The sequence below is a fragment of the Podarcis pityusensis genome, assembly GCF_964106645.2.
Source record: "Podarcis pityusensis genome assembly, chromosome: 14".
Lineage (NCBI taxonomy): Eukaryota > Metazoa > Chordata > Lepidosauria > Squamata > Lacertidae > Podarcis > Podarcis pityusensis.
The window spans coordinates 48,336,298-48,349,097 of NC_138039.1; the positions used below are offsets into that span (position 1 = coordinate 48,336,298).

General features: G+C 41.5%; 2 protein-coding genes across 2 annotated transcripts in view; one reads left to right on the forward strand and one right to left on the reverse strand.

Annotated features, from left to right (window-relative positions):
- LIPC (lipase C, hepatic type) overlaps window positions 1-503 on the forward strand; it is a 58,661-nt gene extending 58,158 nt beyond the window's left edge. Inside the window, exon 9 of the mRNA XM_080980790.1 lies at window positions 73-503. Within this exon, the coding sequence (XP_080836916.1) occupies window positions 73-172 (100 nt within the window). The 3' untranslated portion in view covers window positions 173-503. The remainder of the gene's footprint in view (window positions 1-72) is intronic.
- A 4,114-nt stretch (window positions 504-4,617) lies between these two features.
- ADAM10 (ADAM metallopeptidase domain 10) overlaps window positions 4,618-12,800 on the reverse strand; it is a 48,618-nt gene continuing 40,435 nt past the window's right edge. The window contains exons 14-16 of the mRNA XM_080980727.1: window positions 12,295-12,515; window positions 8,055-8,181; window positions 4,618-6,967 (exon numbers count right to left, since the gene is read on the reverse strand). Coding sequence (XP_080836853.1) covers window positions 6,873-6,967; window positions 8,055-8,181; window positions 12,295-12,515 — 443 coding nt within the window. The 3' untranslated portion in view covers window positions 4,618-6,872. The remainder of the gene's footprint in view (window positions 6,968-8,054; window positions 8,182-12,294; window positions 12,516-12,800) is intronic.

The window sequence follows — 12,800 nt, forward strand, 5'->3', positions numbered from 1 at the left end:
CTATTACAATTAAATAAACAAGTAATATTTTGTTTCTCTCTCTTCTCTCTCCCACCCCAATCTTCTGCATAGAATGACATTCTGTTCTCAAAGCCTTGACGATTTACACCTCTATCCAGGCCAGGAGAAAATGTTTGTTAGATGTGAAGTAAGCTCCCAGCGGCTCAGGTGAAGATACAAATAAGCAAGAACCTGGAAAAACTGGCACTGCTCTTCAATCACTTTCAAGCTGTACCTTTTCTTTGGGTTTTTATTTCTTAACATCTATAATTTTTATGTATATATCTTGGCTGGTCAGGGTGGGGTGGGGTCATAGAAAACCCTGCCCTGCTGGATCCCAAACTTCAATTGTTTACATTTATCCCGAATGTTGACTAAAGTGTGAAAACAACTAAATCAGCTGTTAAGTAGGCCAGAATATGCATATTTTATAGATGGTTAGACAGCATGGATTTTTCATTACCAACTCACTCAATAAAGGGACATACCATTTTACACAAAAAGTTTTCTGGTCCAATCTGGTTAGGAAATTTAAACAGCACATCGAGATCTCAAAATGAGCAAGAATCGCTTGAGGTTTATAGACTCATTAAGATTAAACCTTAATGTGCGTCCCTATTTTTAAAAGTCTGGGCATTTTTATGTTTTGAGTCAACAGCTTAGGCTATGGACTTGGTTCAACATTTGCCAGCCCTCCTGTGCTGGCTGGGGCTGATGGATTTGGAATTCAAAACATCTGGAGGGGGCCAGGGGTTGGTGAAAGCTGATTTAGTTCATAACGCTACACCTGAAGATGACCATGTCATGACAGTATACAGTCCAGGGGGACATTTGTGTCCTGTGCAAACTTCATTGAAATGCTGGGGCACTATACAAAAGCATTGCAGTGGTACCTCGTGTTACGTACCGTTCCCCTTACAAATGCTTTGGGTTACACGCTCCGCTAACCCAATATGCTCCTTGTTGCGAACTTTGCCCTGAGATGTGAGCGGAAGTCGCACTCTGGCAGCGCAGCAGGAGGCGCCATTAGCGAAAGCACACCTCATGTTACAAGCGGTTTCTAGTTATGAATGGACCTCCGGAACAGATTAAGTTTGTACCGTAGAGAAGACTTACATAGCTGGTGATTTTGAAAGTACACTTGTATAACCCCTCCTGCACTCATATAACACCCATTCAACAATTATTATTATTTATTGAATTTATATACCGTCCTATACTCGTAGGTCTCAATGAAATGGTAGAAGGCACCTTCGGAATTTGGATTCCCTTTGCTATATCTAGAAGGGCTGGTCCAAGACTGTTCAGTGCTTCTAGCGAAGGACATTATTTGACTGGATTGGTAGCTGAATCTTCTACCAACACTGGCGTTGGAGAGCATCTTCCACTCCACCCAAGGGCAGCAAGCAGGCCACATGCCATGCACACACACACACCGCTTCCTCTCCATCTTGCTGCCGCCTCCTGCCTCATGCCAAGTGGGTCAAACCCAGCTAGACAGCTCTGCAGGGGAAAATACTGCCTATTTGCTTCCCTTAAGAGGGAAAGCCAGTCCTGTTAGCCATACAAGCATTAGTAAAATTAAGGCTTATGGCTCAAGCTGAACACTGGTGTGAAAATGAAGTCTTGATTTTGTGCCCATAATGTGTTTTGGGATTATAGCCTATAATTCTAACACACTTTATGAGCACAAAATCAAGGTTAAATTTCATACCAGCTAAATTAAAAGCAAGCATTCATTGGAATCACATGTTTGGGTGTATGTTTAGTATGGCATGAACACACATTCCCACTGTGTCCAGCATCTGCAGTAGAACAAACCACCTTCTCAACCGCATCAACATTAAGAGCTAAGGGCAGTCTTCTGCAAGGCTATGGAAGCTTCAAATGACCAAGCTAAAGTGATAATTGCAACCACCCCATGAGCATGTGGCTAGTATAAAGGCCAGCCCAAGACGTTTTGTTCTCTGAGGCAACAGAGATAGCAGCCTCCCCATTCCACGTACAAAAGCCAAACACCGTTGATGGGACAGAACCCTCCACTGCATCTGGCAGGAGCAGGCTTGCTTAGGGGGCGCTGGGCAGGGCATGACACTTGCAGCTTTGCCTGCTCTCCTCCCTTCAGCATCTGCTGCCTCCCTCTGTGTTATAGTAGGGCCAGCCCTGGCTAGCATGGTCATCTGAAGCCATTTTCAAATTTGTTAGGGTCGCCAAATGAAACATTGGTCTGAACACATTGGCTATACTTGTTGAAACCTTGCTTTTAAACTATGTGAACCAGAAAATCAAGTTCTGCAAACTGTGGGTTTGATCCTGACTTAGCCATACTTCCTGAAATTAACGGGGCAGGTTAGCCACAGCTACTGTATGCCTGGATCCAGCCCTAGAATCCTAAACATATACATGCTCTGCAGACTTTCAGGTAAATGTGTGTTTAAGACTTTAGTTTAAGGATTTTCACAACAACTTGGAAAAGGCGCTACAGCTGAGCAGTATGTTTCTGTGTAGGGATCCAGGGCTCATCACCTTTTAACTGGATACTAAAGATTGAACCAGGGACTGTTTGAAGGCAAAGCAGTTGCCCTACACCAAGTTATGATGCTTAGTGCAGGTGACTGAAGCAGCAGGGATGGGCTGCCGTTCTTTTGCCACTAGGGGCTCGTCCACACTTCTGCTTGTCCCATGCCTATAGGGCATGAGTTCAAGCGGTTTTCCCCGCACCCCACTCCTTTCTCAGAAAATCTGTTCTTTGGCTCTAAATTAGACCAAACATCAATCTGGAAAAAAACTGAATTGCTGTTTGCTCTGATTGAATGCTAAGAAAGAGTTTTCTCCAGGGCAAAGCAGAGACACAAGAGGATGGGTGCACGAGTCCCTAATCTAGCCTTTATGGACCTTTTCAATCCTGCCCCTTTTTTCCTAAGATTCAGGAGTGGGAGCAGAATGCATTTTTTAAGCTCAAGTAAATTAAGCAACTGTTTCCATGTCTTAAGTTGCCATTTGTCATCCATATCTTTGCAAACATCTTTTGAAAACAAGCTGGACATTTTCCAATTGCACTGAATTGTTCTTTTGGCTTGTATCCAAAGTTAAGTTCTACTGAGAATTAGGCCCATCAATGGGCATGAGCAACTTAAGTCCATTTGTTTCAATGGGTTTACTCTGAGCAGAACTTCCTGGGATACAATCCTTTGTTTCCCACATAATAGGGAAAGTTTTCCACAAAAGAAGTCCACCAGAAAGACAGTGCTTGGAGATGAGGAAAAACATGCTAGCATGTCTATTACTCAGTCACCTTAAACAGAAACGTGCACGGTAAAATAGGTTGCATCCAAAGTGCTACTTTAAAGGGACGCGGGTGGCGCTGTGGTCTAGGGCTTGCCAATCAGAAGGTTGGCGGTTCAAACCCCCACGACGGGGTGAGCTCCCGTTGCTCGGTCGCAGCTCCTGCCAACCTAACAGTTCGAAAACATGCCAAAAAGTGCAAGTAAATAAATAGGTACCGCTCCAGCGGGAAGGTGAACGGCGTTTCCGTGCGCTGCTCTGGTTTCGGTGTTTGGTTGCGCCAGAAGCGGCTTAGTCATGCTGGCCACGTGACCTGGAAAAACTGTCTGTGGACAAACGCCGGCTCCTTTGGCCTGTAAAGTGAGATGAGCACCGCAACCCCAGAGTCGTCCACGACTGGACTTAACTGTCAGGGGTCCTTTACCTTTACAAAGTGCTACTTTAGGTGCTCCAAGTAGTATTTCTGATTGTTTCTCTTGGCCTTTGAGATTGTTACCCTCTGTGTCATATCTGAAAGTACAACTCCAATTCAATATCTGTTTGCCATATAAAATGAAGGGGTCAATATTTAAAACAAAGGTCAAAGCCTCACACCATTCAAGTGCCCAGAACTACGGTAATTGCTCTGATCATTATCAGTTTACTTGTGCAGTCCACCCACCAATGCAAAGTGTTGCACTAATAAAAAATAAAAGCACACTAGCAAAAAAGTGGAACTAGTGGTGCATGAATTTTGGTAAACAGATTGGAATGTAACTCTCCTTCAGATTTTGCAGTGCTGAACTTTGTGATATAGTTCTCTGCTTAAGTGTTCCAGAACATGTTAACAAATGCTTATTTAAGATACAATACATTTGGGAAAAACACTGAAATAAAGCATTTAAATACACATTTTAAAACAAAATTTGCTTGTGGGCTTTAGAAAATTCACAGAATGATGCAGAAATGAGACAGAATGTACTTAAAAATGTATGTGGAATTGACACTGATCAGAAATAGGCCAATCCATCCCTAAAACACCACACATGATAGATACACTCACACATACACACACAAGCCACCAACCCACAAACACGTTTCAATAAAGCATAAATAGTTTGATAATCACACCACAGCACTGTACTGAGATAAAGTTTTACAGGCCTGGAGGAAGAATCTGCAGATACAGCAGCAGTATGATTTGGGGCATGTTTAACTGAGACCCCCCTTTTTGAGCCACACCAATAAAATGAGATCTACTAAGAAGCACAGCCTGCTTCTGGCAGTGAAATGTAGGAAGGCACATCAGAATCGACTGCCCTTCAATTCTGAGAAAGAGCTCAACTTCCAGGATGATTTCATCAGGTCTATTTATTAATGCATTTCAAGTTTTAAAAAAAACCTTACATTTGTTTGCACAATACTTTATTTTATTTTTGCAACTTTTTAGTAAAAATTTCCAAAGTGAACCAAAAAAAAAAAAAAAAGGATACTGTATAAAACACAGTGGACATTAAACTGACAGTAGTATTAGATTGCAATTTGCCTTGATAATCTTGTTTTAATTTACCACATCTTAACTTGTAGTGGAGAGTTCAGTGCACTTTTCTCTTTGCAGAAAACATGAAACTTAGACCCAAAATAAAACAGGGTAGCCAGCTCTCTGCCAGGCACCCTAGCCACAGGAGAACATTACAAGCAAAGAATTTACATGTTCCAAGATCTACCACACTCAAGAAGTTACTATGAACTCTTGCAGAACAAAAGTCACCATTTTAGAAATGCAAACCTAGCTTCCAGCCTTTGCACAGTCTGAAGAACAGAACAAGAACAGAACCACCCCAAAATGTATTTTAAAATGGTTTAAAAGCAACTACAGATTTCTAACTAGTTAAGATCCTTCAGAATTATTTATAGTCTATTGGTCTGGGGGTTTCATGTACAAAATTTGTCTCTAAACCATGTACAAAAAAGCTGTATTTTGAAAAAAGTCACCACATACTGTACAAGTTTTACAAGGAAGAGATTTCATTATATTCTTTTAATATTTTTGGCCTTGCTGGCTTGCTTCACATTATGAGAATGTGTGTGTAAACTGTATACTCTTGGAAAACAAAGCAAAACCCTGGCCAACCCCTTAATAAAATTTGCTTCCCAAGCAAAGCCAGAAATATTTTTACAGCCATTTGTTCCCTAATTAGCTTGGTGCTTTTGGAAAAACAGAAGCAGTGTATCACAAGCTTGAATAATGCCCTCTTCCATTTCCTGCATAGCAGTTAAGCATATTATGACATTGCTTTTGTTTCTACTTTGTTTTAAAATGCCAATTATTTACACTCATAATAAAAACTTTGGGCCATTGTGCTGTTGAGCTTCCGGACTCCTTTAAGCGCCTTTTGTGGACATTCCCCAGCCTACACAATTAAAACACAACTACAGCAGACTCTGCAGCAGTTACTTTTGTTTTAGTGGTTATCCTTAAGAACAGTATCATGCTGAAGAATTACCAAAATACTTAAACAAAAAAATTAAACAACTTTTCATCTCTCCCATATCTGTCAGAACTGGGAACCTAATTACCACATATTAAGACTATCAGAGCATATCAAAGAAAGTCAGTTGCAATCTTCTGAGGAAAAATAGAACACACTTGTCTTTCTACCAAAGCATGAAAAAAGAAGTCGATCATTTAACAGGCAATGATTTTTTTTCCTTTTTTTTTTTGGAAAATACTTATGCTGAGCTCTCAGAAATCATATATTTTACATAAAAATTAATGATGGGAACATTCTGGCATGTGCTATCCCCAGGACAGCAGCGGCACAATGCGAGAGAGAAAGCACAATCCAGAGGGAACGTTTCCTCCACAAGCCCCCTTTGGATCAGAGCAGAGCTTCGTTCATTTTAGTGGGGCTTCTGCAGGATGAGAGATCTGGGTTTTGCATCCAGAGTGAATGTTAGCAGTAATTCTGACCATAATATAGATACATTTAAAAAAGGATTCGATCCGATTCACAATTCCTGCATAAAGCATTACAGAATCCAGACTTTTATACACCTTCAACCTCTGTTATCCTGAGTATGTCAATTAAACAGTAATTTCTTCATTAAGAGCGTAAAAGGTTTATAATACAAAGAAACATCCATATTGCAATTCTCTTGTTTTACAATTGCACACAGAAGTACAGGTGTACATGAGAAATACAATGTCTGCATATAACATTTTATGTACATTGGCAAAGTAATGTCTCCAATGTCTAGCTTCCTAGCCTCAACAGTTGAAAAATATATGCTTTAATTCATGTGAAGAGGAGTTTCACAAGAGCCATGTTTGCCTCCAAGTGAAGAAAAGGCAACAACGAAGAGCACAGGGAGGAGAAGGTCGAAATCATGGTGCTGAAGACGGTTAAAAATCTGCTTCAAGATCAGCCGCTTCTCTTTTGGGGCAGGGAAATGCGAGCATTGAACATCTCCACATCTTGCCTTTTTTTCTTTCTTCTGCTTTTTAGTTGAAAGTTAGACCAGGGACAATGACTTAATATAGGTTTTCTTTGGAGTGAAATTTTCCCACTGTAGGCACTAGGAAGAACCAAGGCAAAAAACAGCACTTAACGTCTCATGTGTCCCATCTGATAACTCTCCCGGGGCCTCTGGCGTGGAGGAGGCTGAGCTGTTTGGGGCGGTCTCCTTCGCTTCAAAGTGCCTACAGAAAAAAGCATAGTTTTAAAAAACATATTGCCTGTTTAGAGACCAGTCAAAACCTAAGGCTTAATGTGCTATATGCAAATGTGCAAGGCCTTTGATTGCCTATCTAAGGTAAGAACAAAGATGCCAAGCACAGAGTACTCAAGATCAGTTCTCCCTCTTCCTGCAAAACATCGGGGGGGGGGGGGCTACATTAAACAAAGGAAAAGCAATACAAAACAGTGGTTGAGACGACCATTTTATGCAACATTTTATGCAACTGCAAAGGCCTGTCAGTGTAAAGTAAATTGTCAGGTGAAGCCTGAAAGTCAAAATGCCTGCTTAGTTTCTGCTAGTGGAGTGCTCCACAGTATGGGACTGGTGGTGACACAAAAAGTCTGATCTCTAGGCTGAGGCCAGTCAGGCCCCTACAACACAGAGGACAACAGCTCTCCTCTGGATGTTCTCAGTGATTGGGCTGAAAAACAACAGCTGAGGCGGTCCTTAAAGCATCCTGAGTTTTGTTCAGTGTTTTGTATATCAACACAAGAACCTTGAACCTGGCCCTGTAGCACATGGGCAACCAGTACAGAAGCTTTAGCAGAGGTGTCACATGCTGCCAGCTTTCTGCCCTCATCAGTAGTCTAGCTGCTGCATTCTGTCCTAGCTTGTCCTATGTGAACAAGGCCCACACAGAGCACACTGCAGTAATCCATTCTCAATGTTACCAACACATGGCCTATCAGATACAGCTGTTGCACCAGACTAAACAGGTAACAGCCACCTAGGTCATTTGGACCTCCAATAACAAACATAAGCTTTAGAGGCAGTACAAGCCCATTAGTGTGAAGGAGTCAAGGATACCACCCATTATACTAAGTCCACAAAGATTTGACAGCTGAAGGGACAGCTGACTTTTAAGCCTCTGAGTGTCCAACAGAGCAGCACCTTCTCATAGGTTTTCCTCTTCTATATACAAGAGCATTTTGAGGCAAACACAGCACTGCCCTTTCATAGTGCAACTACTACAAGGTGCCAGCGACATTTCCCATTATACAGAAGAGGTTATACAGAATTTACAGAAGTCACAACATGAAGGTGCTTACCTGGGAGAGGTTTAGGTGGTGGCAGCTTTGGGTTGCTGCTTGGGGTATGAACACTGCATATCTTAATGAAACCGGCCATAAACATGATCAGCGCAATCCCCATAAGCAGTACAGCCCACCAGTATATCTGAAATTTTGTGACAGAACACAAAAGACTATTTTTAGGATAGATGTGCATGTACAACCCTACTGCATCTTAAAATCAGTGCAAAGCCACAGCTTTATTCCTCAAATGCCACCAGAGGTCTCTATGAATGAGATTCTAGGACCCCTGAGAGCCCCCATGGAGCTGGGGAGAGGAACATGGATCCCAGCCTTAGCTGCTGGCTCCTCAGCTGCAGCCCACCTGCCCACCTCTGTGGTCCACCAGAAGGGGGTGCTGGTGGTGGCAGCAGAGGGCATGCAGACCCCAGGAATGCAAGCAGGGTAGGTGGCTTGTTTTGACTATAACAAGTAAAGCTGAACGAAGCAGCATCGTTGAGGGCCTGTCAACCACCTACTTTTATAAAAGCATACCTGGGAGTGGTTATAAAAGCAGTTACAGCACTAAAGGAAAAATCAAATGGGTAAAGTTCTCAGGAGGGAGGCAAATGAATGCAGAAACCAGTTCAACTACCCAAACCTGCACAGGTCATCTGCTTTCTCAGGACAGGCACTTGCCCTCCTCACACCTCCCCCACCCCAGCTCTAGAAACAAGGCTGAAGTTGGACGATTCACAAATTGCAAAACAAAAGTCATTTAACCATTAGCAAATCTAATTATTGTGTTGAAGTTTCTCCACTACATTTTCTGGCTTTAATTCAATTTGAATTTGCAGGTTGCAGGTTAAAATCAAGCGCAGTTATCCATGTATTAATGCAACCATTTTCCAAAAAAGTAAAAACTGACTTGAGTCTAGAAAAGTGAATTTTCCCAGGACTGATATAGAGAATAAAAGGTTAAGCTCCATCTTGGAAACTGCCCAAACTCCATAGGAAAAACTAGACAATACCGCACTAATAGAATTACTAAAGGAGGACAGATTGCAACAGGACACTGGTGGGTTGTGACAATGGCAGCTGCATTTTGCTGGGGAGAGTAGCATTTGAGAGAGAGAAAGACAGAACACAGGACAAGAGCAGGAAAAACAAATAAGAGACGAGTGACATCTCACTTTTTATATATTATAGAAGTGAATCTCCTGTGGGCAGACAGGGTGGGAATTGGGGTGGGGAAACAGGTCCCATTCTCTGTCCTGTAATCTGTGTCACAAAGGGCACTCATCATATGCAAATCTTCTGGGAGCAGAGGGCTGGCCACAGGTGTTATTCTGACATGGCATTTGGGAACTATGTTAATCATTTTGGCTAAGTGATACATCAGTGATGAAAGGAGGCAGAGACCTTCTTTCCATGCCCAGGTACACAGTACATACTTGTATGGCAAAATATTTAAACCTTAGCCCCAAGTTGCATGTTAGAGCTAACAATGTGCCCTGTACCTGGAAATGCTGAAGATAAAACTGGAACAGGACAACATTTTATTGAAATTTTAAAAAACAGTGACCAAACATAAAATTTGTTAAGAGAAGAAAAGATGGATACTGCACCAGCAGTTAGATTGGCCAGATTCAGAGTAAGGTGGCAAAAGGAAGCTGAAATGGCTGCACTTTGGCAGTGTATAAAGAACCATTTACAACTGAGACATATACAGCAGCTATAGATTCGGAAATCAGAGGGCACCAAAGAATTCTACCAACTACCACTTACTGCACACAAAACTGAGAGCTGCTAAGGAAGAGCTGACTGCACGACCTGTCTCCCATGAGGTCTCATTAGAAGTAGTACAGATATGGAGGCTGACTGGTCACCAGACGAAACAGAACGTGTCTGACAATCACAATTCAGCAGGAATAAAGGAATGCAGTGGCATCCAGGCCTGAACAAGCCACCAACCATGGTAAGACAATGGCAGAGCTTCTCTAATGTAATGAGATGAGAATCAGCCCCTCGAGACCAAATTTAAAGGACATGGGCATGGGCTTAGCTGGGGGGTGCAGCCGCCCCGCATATCAAGAAAAATACTTAACTGAGGTTCTGCCTCCTCCAACAAAAGCCTGCCCCCCTTAACAAAAATCATGGCTATGCCCATGGACACGGGCAATGGTCACTGTTTGGAAAATGTGCTAGGTCAAAAACACATTACTGCAATAAACCTAGTTACTGAGTTTCTTATCTGGCAATTCCCATTCTTTTCCATTCCTAAACAACCCTGAAAACGTTTCATTATAACATAACATTTCCTGTTCTCCTGGTGAATAAAGGGAAAATGTGAAATGAAACACAGTAATATCCAGAGGAAGAACTGTGAGAGAGACACTGAGTTGGCCAGCAGGTAATGGCTTTTCCCACCTGCTTTGCCCCACCCTCCAGCCCTAGGAGATCTTATAGGGGAGCTGTTTCCAAACTCTGAGGAGAGACTCTGTTTCCATCAGAGGGTGGCTAGTTTCACCAGTGTTGCCCCATTTCTGGCCTGAAGAGCCGTCAGAAGGGAGTTGTTATGCACATGTGTACAGTTGTACCTCGGGTTAAGTACTTAATTTGTTCCGGAGGTCCGTACTTAACCTGAAACTGTTCTTAACCTGAAGCACCACTTTAGTTAATGGGGCCTCCTGCTGCTGCCACGCCGCTGAAGCACAATTTCTGTTCTTATCCTGAAGCAAAGTTCTTAACCTGAAGCACTATTTCTAGATTAGCGGAGTCTGTAACCTGAAGCGTATGTAACCTGAAGCATATGTAAACTGAGGTACCACTGTATTTCAATGTGCTGAACAGAGTGAAAGAATATGATTCATGGGGGTGCAGTATGAATTTAACAGAGCTTAGCGTATTTTTGGCTGCTTTTTTGTTCATGTTGTTAATACTGTTTTATAGATTATAAATGCTGTATTGATTTGTTAATCATATGACTTTTGCTTTAATTACAGTGTAGCTTGTTTTTTAGTTGCTGTTTTGTTAATAGTGTTTTATAGATTGTAATTATTACATTGATGATTTTTTAGTTATTTCATTTGATTCATGCTGTATTTGTGATGTTCTATTATGCTCTACCATGTTACTATTATTTATTGTTTGCAAGCTGCTTTGGGATTCATTTGAATGAAAAGCAGCATAGAAATATAAACATCAAAATCTATTTTTCCTGGCACTCAGCCAATACAGATGCACACAAATCAATGAAGCTGCACCAGTGCCTGCCTATTGGATCTTTATCTCACCCTTCCTCTAAGAAGCACAGGGTTATGCAGTTTCCCTCATGACAACCCCCACTGTACTAAGACTAATCATGTCTTGCCTAAGGTCACCTAGTAAGCTTCATGGCCAAGCAAGAATCTAAGCCAGCTCTTCCTGGACCAAGTCCAATGTTCTAGCCACATAGCACACTGTCTTCTAAAGCCCGGAAAGTGCACAACAGCCTTTTTCACCTTTTTGTCATACCCAAAGCTGGCAACAAGCTTTATCCACTTGTGTCTAAATATATCTATCTAAATATATCTATCTACTTGTGTCTTAATAAATATTATAATAATAATATTATAATATAATATAATAATAATATAATATAATATAATATAATATAATATAATATAATATAATATAATTAATATAATATAATAATATAATATAAATGGGGAACCTTTGGTTCTCCAGATGTAGCTGAACTACATATATGTCCCATCAGCCCCAGCAATCATGGCCAATGTTACACATAAGCAAATTCTGAAAACTAGAAATTACAAGAGCTCACGAGTAGAGCTTCTAGCAATTCTTAATGGCTTTTCGTCATCCTCCCACCCCACTTTATTCAACAGTGTACTACCACTCTGCTTCATTAGAAAAAGGATACAACATTCTTAAAGCAGAATCTGTATGACTGCAGGAGAATTTTACCATTATCCATATATTTTTTGGGGGGGGGCGCGGACCTGACTCCTAGTGCTGCAGCAATAAAACTGCTAGCATGCTACCCTTTGGGTAACTATTTACATATCAGCAAAGCAGATGCTACAATGGCTCTGAAGAAAATGAACTACTGCTCTTGTAAAAGTACTACTCATCAAGGTAGCATTGTAGAATTGTGGCAATCAAAGGGGGGTTTTTTGGAGGTGGGAATTAATTCAAATTCAAAACAACTGACAATGGCAAGCTTTACCACAGTTCACAAGATAGTATTAGAGATTTCTTATGTTTAAAAACTTACAACGATCCATTCTGCAATGTTTTCATACAGCTCTGGATTAAAAATGGCCTTCTTTAACCGGGCTAAGGGGCCGTCAGCATCTACCAATCGACACCTCATGAACACATCACAGTAACCTTTAAAATCATTGCAGGGTGACCCAGGCTGCAGGGTAATAGTTTTGTGATCGAAGAAGTTCTTCCATTTAGCAGATCCTGTACTTGCACAGGAGTCTGGAAGCACTGGATAAAGCAAAAAACATTTTAAGAACAGATGTTATTTTTAGGAAGAGCAATACAACTAAATGCATCACAAGCAACAGCCTGCCCACAATTACAAGTGTATTGAAAGAATGTAAGAGGTACAGGACAGCAATCATTACTTAAATCAGTGGTAGGAAATTGATCCATGGGTCATTTTGACAGGTGGGTGGGGCCACACAACTGCTAATCACTTGTTGTATCATGATTCTTCCTTTGCCGCCCCACTTCAAATTCAAGCCAGGATTGCAAAGCAAGAAATCTGTG